We start from the raw sequence: 24,133 nt of genomic DNA on the forward strand, positions 1-24,133 counted from the left end.
TGGGTTCTGGTTAAATGCTGCAGCAGTCAAGGAATATAGTTTTAAAAACCACATGTGAAAGAAACACATGTTATCCCACCTCTACCAGCACAAGTGATAGAACAACTAGTGGGTAATCTCACTTTTTTTAAAAGGTTTACATCTCTGGAACTCACTGTCACTGTTTTTATGAAAGCTCTACAATTAGGCCTCTCCATTAGTTAATGCTACCTCAGTTATAAACCCTTTAGCTGTTTCTCCAGTTAAACAAACTCTTAATATCTCTTTTCCTTTGCATCAGATTTCCCTAACTCCAATCCACCAAATTCTTCACAAACAGAAATAGATGTTACACACTTCATCTGTTCCAGCTATTCCTGCTTCTTATGGCTTCTAACATGATTTGGATGTTTCAGGGACCACAAGCTGAAGTTCCCTCTGATAAGGCATAAAATGGCAACCTAGAATATGTGGAAATGTTTTTCCCCACAAAATTATCATGTTTGGTATATTAAATGTAGTTTTTGTTTGGTTTCTTCAGATAATAATTACAAATTTACTAACTTTACTTTTGGATAGTTTTTATTCATAATATGATGAGCAAACCGAAGTTCTAAAAATCTTGCATCTCAGGCCACATGTAGATAAATGATCCTATACATTGCAAAGAGAGGCAGAGAATTCAACATTGGAGGTATGTTTGTAATCTTTGCTGTACGTTGCCAAGCAGTAGTTTCACTCCCAAGTAGCACCATACACTTAAAGGTTAGAAGATGGCAATGTTGTGATTGTATAAGACATCTCAGCTCCTTCTTAGACTGTCATGAAGTCAGTTTTTCTCTATGCTGGAGTAGAAGGCTATGAGTATGGAACTCTGATAACATCATTGTACTTTATCAAGTTATATCCATGAGTCCAGCAGACTCTAGTGCTAAGTCTGAAAATTTGGACATGACAGTCATCCTGCACGATTATATTCAGAATTCCAAAACTAAGGTGCAATCTTTTACACACTTACCTGAGGTAAGTCTCACTGAACTCAGTAGGTGATAATGATCAGCAGAAATACATGGGATTTCACTGAATGAGCACCTTAGGAAATGACAAGTGTCGGGGTGAAGACACAAGCAGTGCCAAGGCCTTCTCCTTCCTGTTCTGTTGCTTAAATGCAATACTGTTAAATGGCTCTTTGATTTCCTGTTCTCTTCTACTGCACAGATTTAGCATTTCTACTCTTTCACTTCTCAGAGATAGCCAAGCAAAAATCATGGATTTTTATTCCATTCAGCATCCAGGGGACAAGGACGTGAACTTCTATTTTGAGCAATACAGAGATATAAGAGAATAGTGCTTGTGCTTCTTATTCATTCTGCATATACCACTATTCTAAATACAGATGGAAAATACACCACAGAGATATATGTCTAGATAGTCTAAGGTCCCGCCTGTGTGAACCATACCTAGAAAGTTCCATGAATATGTTTTCTGGCTTAGAGAATACACACCCATACAAAATCTGGAAATCATACAAAGTTTTAAAAAGGAAGGACGGCTTCAGTGACAAGTTAATTGGTAATTTTTATGCATTTAGATATTTAAGTTTATAAATATTTTGAGTCAAAACACTGTGATGTTTTAAACACTTCAGTATTAAAACAACTATAACTGAAGCAGCTCTAACTCAGCTGTTAAAATTTTTGCAAAGTAACTGGAAGTTAATGGAATCTCAGAGTGGATCCAAATCCTACTTTACCATTGTACAGGCTCCTACATAAATAGTTTTAATTTCACATGTTCTAGGCGTAATTCTGAGAACTGAATGAGTAGAGCCATACACCCACTGGGGCTTTAGACTTTTGCTTCTCAAATTGCAAAATTCTTGCCCCACTCAATATCACAGTATTTATTGTTCAAGTAAAAGAAAGCAAAATTCTAGTTGTTCTCTGGATTGTGGTATCTGTATTTGCCGGATTATTATCTGGCAACATATCTCTGTACATGTAAGGTCCACTGAGGGTTTGCTTCTCATTTAGTTATGCTTAGCATTCCAAAGTTCATGAAGTGTTCTTAGTTATAGGAAGTTGGAAAAAAAGAAGATACAAGCAATAACTAAAGGGATTTTCTTTCAACATACCAAACACTCACACACACGTATTCCATAAATGTTAGAAAGGATTTAATTGAATTTTATATTTAGGTACAAAATATTATTATTATGCAATCCATTTAAATGTATGTCTCCCCTCTAAAGGCCTTGAGCTACATTTTTATATTTAATTTTGTAATTTGAAATAGGGAATATTAATAACACTTTTTATCAATGCTCTATCTGTGTTAAAACAGCCTTCAGCATTAAGCAATAATGAATGTGGATCAGTAAATTATTAAATTTCTTGATATTTATTTTGTCTTGATCCAAAGAGAGCAAAAACTTGCATGATAGCGTACATTTCCATTTGCTATCAGACAGTTCAGTTTCTTAAGACTAGGTTTGTACTAATTAATATTAAAGAAGATTAAATAGGCTTAAATACGTTTACAAAGAGGGCAGATGTACTGTAAATTGGAATAGTGGAACAGCTGTTATGGAGGTACCGTACTATTTATGCTTCTATTGTACAGAGAGGATTACTGTCTGTAACATTAAACCATACCTGATTTTCACATTTGAAAATATAAAACATTTACTAGTTGGTAAAATTACTAATGGAACCTAACAGGTCATATGGGAATGTCCACAGATGTTTAAAAAAATCAATAGTAATCAGTTAATCTCCCTTTGCCAAACTGTAGTTATATAGTAGATACATAATTCCTACTCAATATAAATGTTTCCTGTGGATAAAATCCTCTGCTATATTTAAGTGGGCAGATGCCATGAGTTGTTATTGTTTTTTGTTTTGCATTTGGAGTTTCTAAAAGTTTAGAAGCAATGTAAGATCTCAGTTACATTGGACGGCAGCTCAGTGACAGAACACATACACTCCAGGCACAAATTTTCAGGTTCAGTCTGGCATCTTCAGTTTGAAAAGGATCAGGTAGCAGTAAATGGGTGAGACCTCTGCCTAACTCTGTGGAAATCTGATGCAGTCACAATATTGGGCTAGGTGGACCAATTATTTGACATGATATAAGATAACTTTATATGCCCAAGTATAATCCACATCATGTCAGCCTAAATCAATATTGAGGGAACCTTATATGAAGAAGAGGGCTATAAACTTCCATAAAAAATTTCTAGAGCCTTCTGTGGGATGGAATGATGGTGGAAAAGAATAGATAATTGTGGAAAATGGAACAGGTGAGATGAAAACAAGTCTGCCTTGAGGATCTTCTTAATCCCTTTTATAGCTTTGTAAAGCTTAGTCAGAATGTATTATGAACAGCTTATGTCTGCATTATCATTCCATATGATTTCCTGTGAATCTCTTAAAGACTGAACTTTGAATGGCAGTACCAAGGAAGCCACAGACTAAAGGACTCTTAGAGGGATGCAGTTCTTTTGGAATTACTTACAATGAATTGGCCATTCATGAAGTTGCCCTGGTTCTTATGATCAAAACAATCCACTTTGACTTACTATTTAAGCCCTTGTGGGCTATGACATGTGCAGGCAGCCATTGTGGATGTGGTGCAACTTATCATAACATCTGAACACAGGCTAGTTGTTGCTATGGTTAATAAATTACTCCAGCCCATAGGATGGTTTTGGTTTGGGAGTGGTTTGTTAACCATGGCAACAACCTACCCTGTGCCAGGTAAAGACATTATGATAACAACCTCCCACCAGAACTTGAATACTCACAATGGATGCTGGCATGTGCTTGGCAACTCACTGGGTATTGAATAAATTATGGTGGACTAATAATTGTACGAACCAGGCTTAGTCACAACCCTTGTTTTAAAAAGCATATATTTACTCATTCTTAGTTGTGATTCCGATTGTTTTTATCTCAGGCTGGTTTTCTTTGAAACCTCCTGAAATGTATGTTAAATACTAATGGACAGCTACCAGGTACTATAAACGAACATTAATGTTCATATATCTTATGTTTCTAAGGCTTAATTTTTATTCTAAAGCATTTTCTTTTTTAAAAATTGAAATGATTTTTTTAAATAAACAAGATTTGAATTACGTTGAAAGCTGATTTAATCTTAGGATGTTAAAATATTACATGGAGATGCTATATACAAATGTGAAATAAGACACTTACCTGAAAACCTTGCTTCCGCTGGTACTTTCGCCTTTGCTGCATTTCAGCAAATGTAGCTGCTCCAGTTGGGTAAGTATAGGCCATATGTGGTAGGAAGCTCATTTGATCTATTCCTGGGTATGGTCGTAGCCCAGGGATACTGGTCTGAACTGGTGGCATAAAAGTGGCTGGGGGAAATGCGCTCTGTGGTGGAAGTGGGGTATATAAAGGTTTGGCACTAAAAGGGTTCATACCAAATACAGGATTAGTGCTTTTATCCAAACTATTTGAATTAGAAAATTCTTTCTTGATAAAAGTCAAGTTCAGTGGCTCATCTGAGTTTTCAGATGATGAAGAAACACTGTTGTGGTCTACATTTACACTATTGGATTTTGTTTTGTTCTTTGTGGCTATAATACTTTTGGGTTCCTTCATTTGTTTTGGTAAAGACAAGTCCAAAGGCTCAGCCTGAAGCTCCTCAGAGGAGAAACTGTTTGGAGTGTAAGAACTACTATGGGAGTTTTTAGAAGATGTGGAAGAAAGATTTAAAGGAGAAGGAGTATTGCTCCTAGAGTGGTCCAATTTATCAACTGTTTTAATACTAGTAAAGTGAGTAGGTTTTGTTAGCCTGAGAGGAGTATCACAGTTAGAAACACTGTTATGAAGTTCAGCTATAGATGGCGATGTTATAGAGTCCACAGGCTTTATGGGAGACCTGGCTGACAAAGAGTCTTTAGCAGGAGTGTTGTTGGTGGCAGCCAGCACCACCTTGGCATTGCTCCTTTCCAGCGATGGTGACCTGGGCGTTGCGTACTGGTAGACTTTTCTTTGTTCGAACCATTCCTTCACAAATTCCTGAGGAAGGCCAACGGCAATGGAAATTTTCAGTAGTTCATCAGAGGTGGGTTCCATATTCATAGCAAAGTATGCTTTAAGTACAGACATATGGTCCTTGTATGGATTGATGGGGCTAGTCATTCGTTTCTCAGACAGTACTGTTGACAGGAGGAGAGCTTGCTCATCCACAAATACTCCTGGTTTGCTAGGTGCCATGTTTTCATGAGGTTGGAGGACTGCCTTGATTTCTTCATTCATCTTACACAGGTAACGTTCATGCTGATGCAGGGGAATGGGGCCAGGAAAGCTTTCCTTACAGAACTGGCATGAAAATGGAGTAGGCATATTATGGTTTTCTATCATTTTATCTTCAGTTACCAGATCTATTAGAGTGCGTAGCTTTTCCTTTTTAATATTGTTGAGCTGCCTCCTTGAGTCTGTAGTTAAACTCTGGAGACAAGCTTTGGCTTCATTGACCTTTTCTAATGTGTAGTCAATAATACTTTTAGTGGCACCATTATGACTGACTACTGGAAGACCCCCAGGTGGAATACCAGGAGAAGTAACACTCTGTTCCTCTGGCTGAGAACATGGGTCTTTCATGTGATAACCCTTCAGTTTTGAGATCTCTTCACTGCTGCAGTCCATTTTCTGCCGAGAAACGGTGTTGTCCACAATCTGTAGGACTTTCTGCACCTCACTTAAGTTGCTCCCCATTGCTGGGAATCCAAGTAAAGGTGCTTCCATTCCTACCCCTAAGTGCTGCATTGAACTTTGCGTAGAAGGATGGACTCCTATTGGGCTGGTTGCACCAAGTCTGCCATTCATGAAAGGATTAGCACCAGTGAACCCATGGGTTGCCATCAGAACTTTATATTCATTGAAATCTAGTGGTTCTGTTTTGATTTTCAGTAAGCCTGATTGCTCAGACATACTAAGTGGTTTTCCATTGTCCAGCTTGTTTCTCAGTTGTGTAATGGTTGAATTAGTGGGTGAGGAAGATACAGAATTAGGAGAAGAACCCGTCTTGATATTGTTTCTCAGTCGACCATTTACAGAGATTAAGCCAATACATTTTTTGCTGCTGATGTGTGAACTGTATGAGCCAGAATGGGAGAAGCGCTTCTTGCAATTTGGACACTCGTACGGTTTTTCACCTGCAATGAAGTTTTAAGAATTAAATGTTAGTGATACATAAACATGCATATTGGTAGTACAACTGATCACATCATGTTTGCAAATTTTATCCTTTTCATCTTATTACACTTCATCCCTACTTCCAAAGTATGTTTAGATCTTCACAACCAGAAACAATGCCATTTAGAATCTCTCCAATTAGCAGCATACAAGATTTCTTCTATTTCTGGGAACTCCCTAGCTTTTACTGATTTCTATTGCATGCATGCCTATAGAGCTTTTAGAAAAGGAAATATGGGACCTTAAGTAATTTAGTATATAAAGCAGTACATTAAAAACTTATATGCTACACAGTAGTGTTAGTAATATCTCAATACAGGGAGCAGAAGGATATAATTTTGCATGCTGTTTAATAAGGACTCAGGCAACGGGCAGTTACCATGATTTCCTCTGCAGCAAATTCTCTATAACAGTAGCACAACTTTGTGTGGGGCAGTTGGCATGCTGAATACTCCAGATGTTATTTGATTCACTGTATGCAAATAGGCTTATGATTGTTAGCGGGGTGAGAGACCAGTACTATAAATATTTTCCCCTTCTCCTTCTTGCTTCACCCAATCTGAATTCTAAACAAAGGGAAAATTCTGCTTCAGAATAAATTATGGAAATTGGCACATATTGACTTACTTTGCTTTAATTGTTTAAATTCCAGATGGCCTGTGACGTAATGGCCAGAGAAGAACAACCATGTCTCTCAGGAAGGGTCAGTGAATCTTCCTCCATCCTCGTCATCCCTACCCTAAAGCCTTGGTCCTTCTACCTTCTTTTAATCTTAGTTAGCAGGTTTGTTTTAGACATATTTGAGGACTGCCAAACCCTCATAACTGGGTTTGCACAATAAGATAAGCCATAGAAAACTGGCAGCCATGAATGCCCAGTGCAAGATGCAGTCCTTACAGTAAATTAACCCACGGTGGGCTGTCATGATGTGTGAACAGGTCTAAAGGCTCATATGGCTTATTTTCAATCATGGTTTAACTAAACCAAATTCTGGACATTACAGGTGGCTATGTTTTAAAGCAGAATGTTTCTCCTCCAACTGAGCATGCAAAAGAAGAAAGGAAGAGAAAACTATAAGCCCGAGGCTCACCAGAGCATCTTGTCCTCCTTGTGGGAAATTATGGCTTGCTATTACATCTAAACTGAGCTATTGACTTCAGTGGGAGCATTAAACACATACTTAACAGTCTCTATTTGAAATTAGTAAAATTTAAAGGTGCTTAACTTTGGATTAGACCCAAGATTTACAAGTACTGATCTGCTAGGTTAAAAGCCAAATTTGTTTCTAAACTATTGATGCTTAAAGGTTTGTTAATATACTTAGAATAATTATAATTATTATATAATAGTATAAGCAAAAGATGTTTTGTAAACTTACTGTAATGTACAGACACAATTGCACAAACTTCTTAAGTCCATTTTTAAACTTTACAATATGGCATTGAAGTATCTTTGTCTACAGTCCTATACACACACCTAGAATTACTTCCTACTGAAGTCAGTGGGACTTACATCTGAGTAGTCATACAAAGAGTTTTACTGTTAATGTCTTTGCAATTTAGAATTACTGTCATTAGTACATGCTTTACTTACAATGAGCCTATATCAAAGGATGATGACTTTTAGTTTTGTAAGATCTCTAAGTTTCACTAAAAGACTGGCTTTCAAATATTCATGAGTTCCAAATAACAGTTAAGATGTTGCCTTATTTTCCTACCATCATATCTCCTCAACCAGATTCATGTGAGCTCAGATGTGTACCTGGGTTTCTTAAGGCACCTGGGGAACCAATTTATTTCAGTGCAAGGATCTATTTTATGCACAAAATCAGCTGTCTTTATTAAAATGACGGGCAGTGTGGTGAAATAAATGTTGGCTCTGGATGTATGAAACCACATTCATACTCAGGTAATCTGCAGCCATTTCTAACTACCTGGTGAAGGTATCTCAATGTATGCTTTTTTAAAGACTTAAACAGAAAATATTTTGCAGGAACACCTTTAAAAGCATGTATGAGGCTGTGCTACGAAGCACACCAGTTTGTTTATTTATTTATTTAGGAGATTTCTATGCTGCCCCATTTGCCGAAGCCTTGGGGCGGCTCACAACCATAAATAAACTTCAAAATAGAATAATATAAATTAACAATATAAATTAAGTTGCCCTGCCAGTTGCAGTCTTGGGTGAGTCACAATTTCTGAGGCTAACTAATCATACAAGGAGACTGTGAGAATAAACAGTTGCACTAGAGAAAGCATGGCTACAAATGTAGCCAAAAATAAAATAAAATAAATAAAATAAAGTAGCCATCCAAGTAAAGGAACTTGATATATTATCATGGTGCTAATTGGAGGTATTAATAGTCCTATTTTGGGGTTCCCCATATTAAAAAAAATAGGACTATTTACAATTCTAAGAATTTCTATAGCCCTCTCAGTAGAAGTAACTCAGGAAGCAATTGTGGTTTAATTAATTAAATAATTAAGTAATACACTGTGCTGTTAGGAGAATCATCTCTGGAAACTTGGTGGGTTTTTTCCTTCTTCTGAATAACATGAAAAATGAAGATGAGTCAGATACCATGCAATATCTTGATTGTTCTAAACAAAAAATGTGTAGAAATCTTCAGAATTCTTTTCTGAAACTCAGCTAATTAAACAAAATGCAAATGAGAACCCTAGCACCTCAACTACTCACCACTGTGGATTCGCAGGTGTTCCTTCAGATGGTGTTTATATTTGAAGGCCTTGCCACACTCTGTACACTTGAACTTACGATTGCCTGCTCCTTGGGTCAGCATTTGGTGCTAGGAGAATGAAGAAACCAGCATGAATTTTATGCGAGAGAGAGAGATTTCTTTTTCAGAAAAAAAGCAGCTTTGTATTTTTCTGTCAGAGTAAAAGATCTGTGTGCACATTTATTTGCCTCATCAGTGCTGCCATAAAAATCAAAATGTTGGCAGTAAACCTGAAGCAAATCTGAATGCACTTTTAGCATTTACTTTGGAATTACTTCTTAGTCTTTCATCAGCAGTGCAATATATTAAGGCATGCAGTGCTGGGAGGAATAGATTTGTTAATTTTTAAAATTGTAATATTACCAGTATATTGTTACTACATAACATTCTTCATAACATGCTATTTTAAAATATCAATATATTCATTGTGTCTTTAAATGTTGTGGTTATAAACAAGTTTCATTTGTTGACAAAAGCAAAGGATGGTCACTGCTAGAAAAAGTCTTGAGAGTCTTTCTGCTTCTTTTCTGCTTCAGAGCAATGCAAGGGAGCAGGGGGGAAACAAGAGGAAAAGTTGGCAGACAGGGGACGTTAAAAATCAGCATAAAGATAGACTCAAACACAGCTGACCTTTCTGAACAAGTGAGAAAAGTACTTTGACTTTGAATTCTGACCAAAAGAAAAAGAAAAAGAAAAGCTGCAGTCATCTAGTCTGGATGTTCAAGGTAGGAGGTCAGCCTTTTTTTCCCCTCCCAAGCAGCAATGACACAAAAGCCTATAGCAGAAAAGACAGCACAGAAACGGTATGACAACTGCTAGGGTGTGCTGAATCTTCCCACATTCCTAGTGAGACAGATGGTGTTACATGGGACACAGGGAGGGTTGTTCAAACAGCAGCAACCTTCAAAGATCAAGCAGAGCCCAGCCCGCCGAGCGCCATTGAGGGACCAGCGCTCATATGTTGCTGAGTTGCATAAACAAACAGCAACAGCTGCTTTGTCTCCCCCCACAGCCCTCAGAGGACTACTATAAACTTTAGTTGTGCCACTGTTAATATGATACAATCATTTTAATTTACTAATTGTAAATGCCATGAGCAAATGAGGGGACTTTTCAACACCAAAGCTACCATTCGTAATGCGCCAACACAATCACACTCTTGCATGTGAAATTTAAGGCAGTTAGGTTGGATAAATATCCAGCCATTTCCCCCCTAGTGTTTTGCTAGTAGGAAGCAATAGGGAGGGGAGAGAAAAAAGCCACACAGATTCCTATTTTGTCACAAAGCAGAAAAAGTTGGAGATTGCTAACCCGTTGTACTCTTTAAATGAAATATTATGCTAACCTCTGTCCAAATAATATTTTATTGATTACAAGGATCAAATGAAAGACAGTGAGCTAATTACCAAATTGCTTGATTAGAAGGTGTGCCTGATGCATGTTTGCCTAATAAACATATTTTATTGAAAATTATCTGCCAAGATAATCTGTGTAAGTATTGTTTTCTATTCTTTAAGATAAACCGAAGCTATCTGTATAATTCCTATATAACTAAACATAATCAATGCATATAACTAAATTTAAGATGTCCATTGGAATATATCTTGGAACACATCATAATCAAAGTTTTAAAATGTAATTCTCTAGTGAGCAGGAAAAATATCGGATGTAAAGAGATTTCTAATATAGCACATTTGCCTAATTGGTTTATGATTTTCACAAAGTTTAATCATATGTTCAAAAGAGACATAACTTATTTGTTTAAATCTAAGGCATATTTGATCAAGGGATCATTCTAATTTATAGCAGATATACTGCTGTGATGTATACATCTGAGCAGTTCTGGATCATATGTTATTAAAACAATTATAAAACATGCAACATGTGTACAAGATTAACTCAAAAATATGAATGTGTTTTGATGAACTAGACAAAAATATACAAAAGGCTTGATAAAAGTTATGAATGACAGAAAAGAAGTTTAGCAGATTCTTGAGATATTTGAGATCCTATATAGAAAAAAGCGAGTAAAACTAGTTGAAAAATGGAATTAAAATTGCTGAGATGTTTAATAATGTATAATTAAAATGCCACAATTTCATTCACATTTTGAGGAACATAAAAAAATGAAACTAAAGTCAAGTTAAAGTGCAAATAAAATTTCTAAATTAGAAATTAACACACTCATTCGATCGTGAACATAAGACTATTAAATCATATTAGAAGAGACCATCAAAAAATCATTTAGACCTCAATTAAAGCTATTACCATTAAAAGATCTGCATCTTCAAAATGCCATGAAAAATTAATAATGATTGCCAATCAAAGCAATATCATTTCTCTAAGGGGTTATTATAGAAAGAAATCACTTAAAACAAGCCCCCCCACCTGATCTGTCCCTGGCTTGTGCGTCACCATATGCCGCTCGAGCTGGGTGCGGTAGGCAAATGTGTAGTTACAGAGAGGGCAAGGAAAGTTTTCCTCGTTCTTCTCGTGGCGATACTTGATGTGCTCCTTCAGTGATGTCAAACGCTTGTAGCCCCGGTCGCAGTAGGGGCAGGTCAGCAGTTGGGCAAAAGCATCTGGAGTTCCAGGTGGCAGGTCTGTAACCAAGAGACATGAGAGAAAGAGGCAGGCCAAAAGGTCAGTAAATCAATGGCAGCTAATGGGCTTATTGCCCAGGATGGATTGACAAGAATCACTGCAATCTGCCTACACTGGGGTGCCATGGTTCCTACCTAGCCTGCAAAATGCCTCAATCATGTTTCACACATTCAAGCCAAACTTGTATGAATCATTAAAAAGGAAGCCCAAACTTTGTTCCATCCTCTTTGCAATAGCTTTTTAAAGGAAAATATTTTTCTTTGATTTATTGATGCTGTGTACATAATTACCAATCTGCTGTCTCCATACGCAAAACCAACTAGCTTATCTTCATGGATACCTTTTTCAATTATTTATTAAAGACTCAACAAAATCAGTTAGTAATCCTTAATTTATCCCATGAAGTCAATCATTCCAAAACTAAAATTAGATCAAAAATACAACTCCTTTAAAATGTAACCCTCAATTGTCCCTGCTATTTATTTCACCTACAGGTCAATTTACTGACCAAAAAAATCACAATATGATGAAATTACAGTCCCAATCTTTGCTCATGAAATTCCATGCTTCTGCAGCTGTTCTTTAATTTTAAGGTAAACACCCAGGCATGTAGTGCATTTATAATTACAACAGCTGCAAGAGGTCACTGGCTAAAAATGAATTCCATCCTCACCATTTTCTTCTTGCCCATTGGCTTCTGGAGTGCCAAGACGAGACAATTCCTCTGGGGCTTCTGGGTAAATAATGGCGGTGTCACTGCGCTGTAGGTACTCTGCTATACTGTCTGAGTGTCCATCTCCTTCCTCCAGTTTCCTCTTAGCAAAATATTCTTCAAATTCCGACGTGCAATTTGCATTCTTAACTAAAATGGATGGGGCAGGAATGGGGGGAGAGGAAAATAGCTTTATGTAATCACGTTTACAGGGATTTCTTCATCTTTCTGCATACTGGTGCTGAAGCTACCCATTTACCTTTTGAGCTTAACCTTATATTCAGCAATTCTTTCAGCTAACTTATTTTTCCTATTAATAAAATAAGTGAGTGGTTTTATATATTTGCAAAAACTGATGCAAATTGATGGCAGAATCTTTGCATGTGCCCATTTCCACAGGGGAAAAAAAAGAAAAGTGGAAATGAAAAGTACAATCCTGCATGTTATCTGCACACAGAACTGCTCTGGTTCACATAACATGACGATCCATTCTGGCCGGTAAACCAGGACAGATTGTCATATCAGTTACTAATTTCCACAGGTAGGCTTATTTCCTGTGAACAAACTATGGCATCTTTTGGGATTTCCTAAATCCTGATGTATTGCCTAAACCCAGAGGTTTGATTTCATCGTGGTTTACTGGAATAGGCTACAGAACCATTTGGCAATAGCAGCAAAATATTTTGTGCTAATGGAATTTTGAAAGGAAGGTACCCATTCCCTGTTTTTTTAAAACAGAAATCCCTTAAAAATAAGCAATTGGGTTGCATTTTTTAAAATGTTATTGGTCTTTCACAGCATGCTCTCTCCACTGTCCTTTTTTTTAAAAAGTCTTTCCTGGTCAGTTGTTTTGTCTGTTTCATCTGGAATAGGTAACATTAAGGGAAATTGACAAGATGAGATTATTGATCTACTTTTTGCACGTTGGGTGAAATAATAGTAAGAGAAAGGAAGAACTAGGAGGGCAATGCAGAAGCAGCAAAAATGTGAGGGGAGAGCTGAAGTAGTAAATGCACTAAAAGCCAGAGGAAGGGAACAATATGGCTTCCTTAGTAATGTGATCCTCTTTCTCTGACAATTTGAAAAAATAATTGTAAAAAGCAGCTGAATGGGATAGCGTAAATGGGGCCCATATTAACACCCTCTTTTCACAGCTCCTTTTTGGCACACTTAGTTGTGTGGTTATTGTGGTTTTGCTGGCAGGTTAAAATAGACTCTGAGGAGGAGGCTAAATGGGATCCAGCCCCCACCTTGGGGCACCATTTACTTTGTCCCATTTAGTTGTCTCCTCAGGTTATTTTTAAAAACTGTCAGGGAACCATAGTAACCATATCAGTAAGTGCTCCAAACAGGACCTGAAAAAAGGGGGTGGGGAGTCAATATATTTCCTTTTTGAACTACTTGCAGGCTCCAGAAAGTGCTGAACAGCTGGAGAACATTGAAAAACTATCAGTTCAATAGTTCAAAGTCAGTAGGTCGCATTGACAAAGGATAGATATTTTCTTCCGCCTTTTGGTGCACTTTGGCTTTACCTGTCCCCCTTTTCAGTGCATCTCACTAGCATTAGTGGGCACATCCTTTCCTTTTCCCTTGGTCTTTTGCAAGTGTGTGCAAATGAGCTGATAAGCAGTTTTGACTTGACAGTTTCCTTGTATGTTACCTACTCCACCTCAGCCCTATTTTTGACAGCAAAAACTGCAAAGGAAATTGACCAGCAAGATGACCTATCTTGGACCGCCATAACAGTGCACTTGCAAAAGTCCAACAATGACAATAACCCCACCTGTGCATTTTTGAGTCTCCTAAAGAACAACCTGACGAATAACAAGGGTGAGCAGAGTATGGAGGGAATCAGAATGAAGAGACAAGATGTGCTCTATTGCAAAGTTCTTAGGAAATGTGCTAGCTGACTGCAGGACCCAAGACAAAGAACAACCAACAGCAAGTCAAATTGTCTGTTGGGCATATCATGCATTGTTTCATGAACAATGCATACTGCATTGCTTGTTCAAACAGGTGACTTAGCATGAAGTGCAAACCTGTCCACTACTTTTATACTTTCAACTATTTCTGAAATCCATTATTACTTAATGATACTTTAATGGTACTTTACAAAGATTAAAAGAAGATAGCCTTTGGGAGCTATTCTGTTATCTGTCCTTAGGTATTGACACTAATCTCAACCATATGGTTTGTTAATGTGCTACCTTGGTTTTGTATCTCCCTAACCCCTGTGGGTTAGAGTTAGACTCTAACCCACAGTTGGAGCTTATACATTCTAATTGGGTGTGTACTTTGATGCCCTTCACAGAAAAATGATTCAGGTCAACTACCCATTTTTTTCTCATGTCTGCTGAGATGCAGAACCAACTCTTCATGTCTCTGCTGGTTAAGAAGAATGGAGGAGAAAGCACACACAGAATTGCAATAGGAGGAAGATGGTCAGACCTGCAACTTGGCCCATCAACATCTTCCCACTTAAGAAACTAGAGCTGGACTTAGGATTCAGGCCTCAAGCACAAAATAACTGCTATCTCTGTAACATCCAATATTATCCTTGAAGAAGTAATGCTATTTCCACCCCAACACTACCCCCACTTGCAAATAACGTGGCACCTGGAATAAGTTTACAGACTCACAAATTTCTGCAACACTATTATGTGATACAAACTGTAAAAACGGTTTTGCCATCTACACTGGTTTCTCTCTTTTTTCTCATATATTTTTACTGCCTATGCAGTGCTCATGAAAAATAATGTTCTGTGAACCACACAACATGTGCTTGCTGAAATCATATCCCTTCCTTGCTTTCTGAATATTAGATATAGGAAGAATTTGATGCAACCTATGATATTATAAAAATTATCAATTCAACTGTACAGAAGAACTAACATTCAATCTGTTGCTCAGCTATGCATTTTTTACACTTAAAACATGTGTAACTCAGAATAGAAATATAGCTAACAGCCTTTTAGTTTCCATTAAACTGTATTTTAGAAAACACTTTTTCAGACTATATACAGCCAAAGTATATTTTACTGACACTTTTCAGTATCCATACATATTAAGGCATTACGACATTTATTTGTTTAGGATAGATTGCTCACTGGGTGCCAAAATAATTAAAATATGTTCTCTCTCATAAAACAACCAAAATAGAGATCAACTTGATTCTGCTCTGTATTGCAATCACATATCTCAACAGTTTCTACCCTAAAATCAATGGCATTGGACTGATAATTATAGAGCGACAGCAGTACCCGATTTACATCATTGTAACTTAGACTGTGGGAGGAAACCAACATGAGTTACTGAAATATTTAGCATCTTTGCCTCAAAGCCAACAGATAAAGGAGAAAATCCATTGTTTCTATCAGTGGTCAATGGTTTTAGGGTTAAATCAACTCACATCTCTGCTTGCTGAAGGGATTAAAAAAAACCCCAAAAGTGGATTATGAAAAAGTATCATTTTATTTAAAAAATCTAAAGGAAATATCTAATTCTGCAAGCGGGGGAAGGAATGGTGAGTAAAACATATAGCTTGAAACTACTAAATCCCAGGAGATGCCTTGATATCATTTACAGAAGGAAGCAATTCTGGCAATAGCTCTATGAATGTTGTTAATAAAAATGTTTCAGTTCCTGTCAATATACAGCAACTTTCTTCAATGCACAACCTGCTGAGCTCAAGTTAAATACAGACACACACATACACGATTGGTTCCTTAGATAGGGTTATGATTAAGATGGATGAATCAGATGGGCAAAAATAAAGACTAGCACAAGAAAGTTGTTGGTAATAGCAGTGCAAACAAATATCCTCTCTATAATGGTTCTTAAAAAGTTAAGATTAGATGTCAGAAAGCAAAGGCAATGAAAACATTATTGGCTGAGCCATTATTTGCAGAGGTGGTCTGCCATGGCCAACTTGCTACCAATATTCTTTTTCTAATTTTTTATTACTCATACTTTGTTGTCACTACCAAATCACAGGACAAGTTTCAAGAAGAACTCATCAAATAACACAGGTCCTTAAACTAATTTTGTTAACCTCTTAACTGCTTCAAGTAATGGCCAAAATCCAAATATTCTTGCACTAATTCTCTATGTACAAGAAAGAATGTGACCTGAATTTAACAGCAGGAGGAGTGGCAGCCTCTCCTCCTGCTGTAGAGCAACCCAGTTTTTTCAAAAGAGGGGAGTTTCCAAGCTGGTTTTCAATACAGCAGTATCTAAAGGGACTTGCAAGGCAATGTTGCTAAAGTCCCCGTTCTTAGAAACAGCATAGAAACTTCCGTACAATGGGCCATGGACATGGTAGCAAATCAGTATCACCAAATGAATATTCTCAATTAACTGCTGTGCCATATTGCTCAGTTCTTAGCTGGTCTACATGTGTTTTCATTTCTACCCAACCAGCATTATTCCCTTTAATTTTCTGACTTTTACATTTTAATTTAAAGTAATTCATTGGATCTCAGCTATATTCTGATCATGGTGCAGAGTGACCACCTATTGTAATCTAGTGAAAGACAGAAGACAGACAAAAAGAATTCAGCATACTGAACTCTGAAAGACTATGACCATTATGGTTCATGGTCAAGCACTGGTATATTCGATACTAAACATACTGGGTTGTATCCAAAAGTATGACAAAAAAACTGTTTGATCCAGTGGAGGTTTCTGTCCATGGAGCAGAGGATGTTTTTTACCAATCCTCCCTCCCTTTTGTAGCTCCCTGCGCAACATCCTATGCTGTTCCCAGCCATCGGGAACAGATCAGGGGCCTGCAAAGGAAAACTTCTTTCCTACTCAACTCCAGAATCCCCACCTCCATTCCCAATCAACTGACAAACCTCCACTGGATCAAAAAGTCCTCTGCTATCAGAGAAGCTCCATTCAATAGAACCACTTTAAGGGAAATAAATGCATGTGTGCTTGGAGAAGTCAAACAATATTATGAAAGTACTTCTCTCCTACTCAGATGTTATCATTAGATGTTTCTGAAGGACAGAAATCCTTCTAATCTTTCAGGAAACATTTGTCTTAAGAGGTCAATGATGTGCATAGGCAAAGGGGGGCACTGTTAAAGAATTAATACAATTAGCATTGGAAATGTACAGTGAAGTATTGAGTTGTTTATTAACACAGGTATGGAAGAAATATCTTGAGTTCCCATGAAGTACAATAGCTGTTTCTGGTCAGAACAGAAAGGATGTCATAGAAAGGAAGAAAATGGTAGAAGACAATCTAGTAAATAATGACTGAGATATTGAATAACCATGAATAGAACTCTGCTTGTGGGACGTTACCCCTGGAGGAAGGGTGGGTAGCAACTTTTTTGGAAGGTAGCACAGGGATAACTGGTAGAACTGCCTTCCCCCTTCCACAGATGGAATTAGGCATTCTGTTTGTGGAAGAGAAAGTCTGGATCCAGTTCTCTGAAGAGGAATTGAGAGAGCTGCGTACTCTTTCCCCTTTAGCAGCCCTGGCCACTGCCTATATTGTACAACTACTGAAACCAGTTCAGATTGTAGGAAAATTAATCCAGCACTGGAAGCTTATAGTCTAGCACAGATGTTTGAGATCAGGGTGCCAAAATATTCAAAACATTGAAAATCAACAAAAAGCACCCACAAAAAATTCTAACTATAACTACTTTTTTGAAACTAGTGGTCCAGGCACTAATCTAAACTCTAAGGTAAATTCCACTGGAAGAGGTTGACCTGGTCACCAATTATTCCTTTTCTCTTTCTGCCTGTTATACTAGATCTGCAGGCCCATGTTCAATTTCCCTGAGCTGGCTGACCAATCGTTTGAATTCTATTCACATAAAGTAGACTGCAACAGCCTCCTTTAATACCAAATGTTTCTTAGAGTCTAGTAAGTGCAGTATTCAGTTTCTGTGTATATTAAAAGGAATTCAGGAGCTAAGGCAAATGTTTATGTCTAAGTTATAAACCTTAAAAACTGTGGGATTTACTCAGGAGTTGACAGATTATTAACGGAAACAATGCTAGTAGTGTGATTATATGTTAAGAAATAACATAAACATCAAATGCCATCTGTATGCAGATCAGGCACTTCAGAATTTATCTTATGTTCCTGAAGAACATTTATCCATCAGTGAAATAACTGATCAGCATTGGAAACAAAAATTGATTCTCTTTCCAACCCCAACCCCACAAATGGCTCTTTCAGGGAAAGCAAGCTTTGCCTTATATGCCCTTTACAGGATTTCTGCCCTTTCTGAATTAAAATTGCACACAGAAATCACACTCCCATCTGTGAGTCAAGCTTTTTAGGAAGATGTAACGCAAGTGATCTCACTAAGGAAGTCTTGTTTTAATTAAGCACTGGGGCAGGGACTCCTTAAAGCCTGAGGTAGCATAGCATCATATGAGCACAAACCACAGTAAGGAAAGGAGATATTTAAAGGAGACACTCAAGAGCTTGGGAGGCCAGTTATTTCTTTTGGGAACTCTTGCTGTAAGATGGAGATAGCTGCTCCTAATCGGCAGCAAAGCTAATAAGACCACAGCCTTCATTAAGCAGGAAGTGGCAGGCCCTCATTGGTACATGCATCCTTCCAACTTGCCAACTTTTACTTCTGTTTTCCTCTCTGCAGAGAACCCTTTTCCTACTTTAAAAAAAATACTGTCTTAGCAAAGCACATTTGTCTGCTGCTATTATTGGGATGGGGTGGAGAGAACAGAGCTTGTTTATCAATGAGAAATTCATTTATCCACTTCCATGTCTCTGTGTGTGTATGTATCTGTGTAGACTAAAAGCCTCAAACCACACTGGAAATGAAGTGGTATCAATTTCACCTGTATGAAAGCATGTGAAATTAATGGCTCAAGTTTTATCTAACTGGTGATGCTTATGGATCACCACCACAATTTTCTGGTTGCATGTGCAATATTCACATAATAACAAGGTAGTTTTTTAAGTGGGCAGATGCTCATACTGGAGAACCCACTCTCATACAGGTAGCAATATTAATATTAATAGTCTCATGAATATTCTTATAAGATAGGACTACAACTGGAATTAGATAGAAACTGTTTTGTTTTTGGCATCCTGAGATAGAAATGTTGAAATCTGTTCTCTCTGCTTGATTTCTATTGGTAACTACCACTCAAAGTGAAAAAGTCTTCACATACAATGTTGTCTAATTTACTGAAACAGGTAGTGATCTTGTATGCAGTTATATATTCATAAGCCCCAGGTAAATTAATGGAACTTAGAAGTGACAGCCTTGTGTAAGTTTACTACCTAGAAAGCCTTCAATGCACTTGTCAGAGCCTTAGATCAGATTCAAACATTACTGTTGCCATATGTGAAGATGCTAGTGATGACTGGAATTGATATAGAGATTCTTCATGCTCTGGGACACTGAGACATGGAGATGTAATGCCTCCATCGCAATTGCATATATAATATTTCAAGTGCCTCTTAGCTCAGTTGAGAAAGAAGCTATATGGGCCCCTATAAGAAACCTCACATGTGGTAGTCTTTTTACTAGCATAAGAGATGTCAATGGATAAGGATATCAGCACAGAGGTTAACTGGTAGTATAACACAGCTGTTACTGCGGCAAGAAAAATAATTGGTGGGAATATCAGAAGCATGTTAGAAGAATCTTAATATCTTTGAGCTTTGATCCTTCATATAGACAGCTTTTCTTCTCAACTGAAAATCGGTTGGTTTGGAATCACATCTGTATTCTGCTTTTTTAAAGAAAAATAATATTTTAAAAAATATTGATGCTTCAGGTCCTTCACTGTGGGTCATATGCAATAAAATACAGTGACTCCCTTTTTCACTTTGCAAATGAGTCTCCAATATACAAGGCTAACTACAAAATAAAAACATGCAACCAATATGGCTTTATTTTTTCCACTATTCTTTTCCATAAGAGTTAGATAAGCCAATTTGTTGTGATGCCTAATAAGAATATGTGGGTGTGTACCAGCATTAGGGATGTGTGAGTAATAAAATCCATGGCATAACTGGTGCCACCTTTAACAACATTTCTAGCAGGCACTAACTCTCAGAACCATCAAATCTCATAATGGAACATGAAAATAACATACTTAGGATGGAAACTAGGGTAAGGAGTATATGGAATTACTTTAGGTACTCACAAGATTTTATATTTTGCTTGAAACTCAAATACTTTGGCCACCTAATGAGAAGGAAGGACTCACTGGAGAAGACCCTAATGCTGGGAACAATAGATGGCAAAAGAAGAAGGGGACGGCAGAGGATGAGGTGGCTGGATGGAGTCACTGAAGCAGTCAGCGTGAGCTTAAGTGGACTCTGGGGGATGGTGGAGGACAGGAAGGTCTAGAGGAATGCTGTCCATTGGGCCGTGATGGGTCGGACACAACTTCACGACTAGCAACAAAAAGTCTTTCATTACTTATGTGCTTTGCAGCACTATATCTTTATGCCTCTGGATGGTATCTGGTGCTCAGCATTAGAACCATGTGCAGAAAGTTTTCCAGTATAGGTGTTTCCCATAAGGAGAAATTGTTAAGACATTGTATCGATCTAAAACATGTAGGCTACATACCTGAAATCAATCTTTTCAATCAAGTGGGAAACATTTTTGAACATGGGAAAATATAACTGAATACACACACCTAATTTTGTTCTTAAAAAATTTGGGTATCTAAGTATCCACCCCCTTGGCTTTGGTCTTTCTACAAAAAGTGCACCAGTCATCATTGTTCAAGATGCTTATACAAGCTGTCACAAAAAGCTCCAGTTACACTGAATTCCAATGATGGAGAGACAGATTAACAGGCCAAACATACTGTTATCAACACCAATGAAAGAATCCTAGCCATATTGATCTCTGTAGAAAATTCCCAATAATTTCAATGCAAGATTAAACTAGCAATTAGTATCAAACATCAGTGAAATTTTAAAATAAGGGATATTAGATGTCTCTCAAACTTTTGGATAGAAGTTAGGATTAACCTAATTTGGTTTCTTTATGTTGCCAAAACACAAATCCAAAGCAATAGGGGAAACAGTTGGCCTTCAAAGGATGGCCCTTACCTGTTCCGTTGTTTCCAGTGGTCTGAATTGAAGCTTCAGGCCCCATGGTGTCATACTCTTCCTTCATTTCTTCTGTAATAAAAGAATACACATATTCAGTATTTCACTTAGAAAAGAGTTTACTCAAACAGAAAGTGACTGGAAATAACCAGTATGATACTTTCACCTAAAAAACAGAACAGGCTACTTATAAACCTCTGAACAATGGCTTTGCTCAAGCAGTTTCATGAATTTTATCATGTTAACAGAATGTCAAGGGTCAGTTCACACAATATAGATTTTCTTCATATGAACAGTTTCAGTTGTTACTGGGTATGTGTTTGTGTGGACACAGTGCATGAACTGGATGATTTGGAGATATGGCAATACTTCCTGTGATGTTGACCAATGGCAACACTATGATCACAGGAGAGGTTGCTGAAACATTTCAATTTGTTCAGACAAGCACATATTAAATAAATTGACAAGAGTACATGTATGTGTATGGGGGCCAGACTGAGAGATCCAACCCTAACTTATTCACTATAAATTTTACAAATACCAAGAAACAACAGTATATTTTGGCATAAATTAAGGGCTTTTGTGCTGATCAGTAGGCCAAACAGTGTAAAAACAACCTTCACTACCTAAATTATTCACAGAAAGGAAGTACACTCATATTACTAGAACCGATAACAAATAAATATTAGCAGTTTGTACAGCTAGTGTTGTGAACTGGTTAGCATTTTGATGATGGGCACATAGGTGGAAATCCCCATTCACCTGTGTAGCTCACTTGCTAAGTTTGGGACAGTCTAATTTAACTCACAGCTGTCATACATGATGAGCAAGTATGTATGCTGCTTTGAGCTCCTTGAAGGAAGACTGAAGATAAAAATGTAGTAACTCATTATACTTGCTCCACTTACCATTTTACAAAATTAAGAGCCCTTGGTTACTGGGCAGTATGAAAATGAAATCAATAAAAGAAATTGTGTCCAGCTTCTTTTGCACCTGCATGTTATTCATTTGGAATAGGTTAACTCAATCTTTCATCACTCGCAGGAACCTTCCATTCTCAATAAGCAATGTAATATGTGAGCTGGTTCTAATTGCAACAGTTAATCTCAAGGGCACCTTCCTCTATGTTACAGATTACTGCATCTGATGGTTCCACTGGTCATGTGACGAAATCATTCCTATGAACAAAAAAGTTGCACCAAGGGATACATTGATCTGTCCTTAGAGTCTATTTCGTTTAAAGCCTCATTTCAGCATCTTGTTTGTTTTGTACATTTGATCTGAGCAAAGCTCATAGCATTGGGCAGAGAAGGATTACCCACCCACCACACACACACAATGTCACTCTGTCTTGCAATTAGCCTTTCACACCAATGGAAGCCTTTTTTAAAAAATCCCAGTTGTGGTTCAGGAGGATTTCGGGGGGGGGGGGGTTGAAGTGTTGTGATTCCTTGGCAGGACTTCTGTGATTTAGTCCTTCCCTCCTTGGCAGGACTTCTCCATATACACTACAATTAGACTTTGAAAAAGACCCTTTTGAATCAGTAGAAATCTTTTAAAAGCCTAAATATTGTTAGGCAGGAGGGAAGAGAGGTTACTTTTCCATAAATGATGAGTGATTTTTTAAAATCTTGCTGGGGAGAAGGTGTAGGACTTGAGCAGCAATGATGATGATTGGAGAAGTTGGTGACCTAGATGGAGAAGGCTCCACAAACTGTATTCAGAAGTTCCTCAGTGAACTAAGCAACTTTTACCAGCAAACATGAAAAAAATGGCTGTTTAGGTACTATCATCTATCACTTTGCTTTTGGTAAAACAGAAAAATGTGGGGATGCATCAAGCCATAACAATGACAACGTTACCCCTGGCCTTAAGAAAGACTTGCTTTAACCCACTTGAGAATGTTCTTAGTATTTATGCAAATATATTTGTCTGTAAGTACTAGCATAACAGCAGACCAGTATAATGCCATATTTTGTGGCACTGTGCCCACTTAGTTGCATTTTCCATTGTAAACAATTATGTAGTAGCACAGTAGGTATTCAGACTGGGCTGTCAGCTCTGTGAGCTTTCAGTAATGTGCCTCCAGAGTTGCAGGTAAATTTTATTATCAACATTCCCACCCAACCAACTCCTTGCAAAATTAAATGTAAAGAATAGGTGGTTGTATGTCTTGACCCAATTATTTTCCTATATGTCTCCCCAGTCTGAATTATGCATCCATAAGTCTGCCAATAAGGAAACTGGTGATATGGACCTAATATTAACTGATGAAAAAGAACAGCTATATATTTCAGTGACTGATAGCTATACAATTCCTTCTAGTATGACAGATGTCTGAATCTCTTACAAATAAAGGGATCTCAAAACAGATTCAAGGAAGCAGTAATCAGTTTGAAAGATTAGTAATAATCATTTAAATTGCCTATGTTATTCAAAATACTTCTTGGGATATGAAACTTAAAATGCTTATTGCTGCTGCTTCTTGCTTCTTCTGTAATAAGGATTTTGATAAGAAAGAAAATGGTACAACATTAATCTATTTTTGTAACTATTGTTGTAAGGAAGAGGGAGACAAGTGTAAACAGAGACACATTCTTGGTTCAGTCCTGAAATTTGTAATCTTGTATTCTTTTAACGTCACATTTTATAAGTAATTAGCTGGGAGAATAACAGAATCTAATTGTATCGTTCTAATCAAAAGTAAAGCTGAAATGACTTAATGTAAAGCTTTACAGCTAGAACCCACTACAGAGCTATAAATCTTATTTTATGATTTTGAAGCTTAAAATAAAAAGCAAC

At 37.3% G+C, this 24,133-nt stretch overlaps 1 protein-coding gene across 5 annotated transcripts in view; it reads right to left on the reverse strand.

Moving 5' to 3' along the window:
- Nucleotides 1-24,133, reverse strand: part of ZEB2 (zinc finger E-box binding homeobox 2) — a 170,444-nt gene that overhangs the window by 23,805 nt on the left and 122,506 nt on the right. For 4 of the 5 annotated variants that reach the window (XM_044438047.1, XM_044438045.1, XM_044438044.1 and 1 more), the window contains exons 3-7: nucleotides 21,332-21,403; nucleotides 12,221-12,409; nucleotides 11,332-11,546; nucleotides 8,904-9,012; nucleotides 4,194-6,166 (exon numbers count right to left, since the gene is read on the reverse strand). In XM_044438047.1, the coding sequence (XP_044293982.1) occupies nucleotides 4,194-6,166; nucleotides 8,904-9,012; nucleotides 11,332-11,546; nucleotides 12,221-12,409; nucleotides 21,332-21,403 (2,558 nt within the window). The remainder of the gene's footprint in view (nucleotides 1-4,193; nucleotides 6,167-8,903; nucleotides 9,013-11,331; nucleotides 11,547-12,220; nucleotides 12,410-21,331; nucleotides 21,404-24,133) is intronic. The other variant, XM_044438046.1, reaches the window with a different exon arrangement.

The sequence above is a fragment of the Varanus komodoensis genome, unplaced genomic scaffold, assembly GCF_004798865.1.
Source record: "Varanus komodoensis strain SLA01 unplaced genomic scaffold, ASM479886v1 scaffold32, whole genome shotgun sequence".
Lineage (NCBI taxonomy): Eukaryota > Metazoa > Chordata > Lepidosauria > Squamata > Varanidae > Varanus > Varanus komodoensis.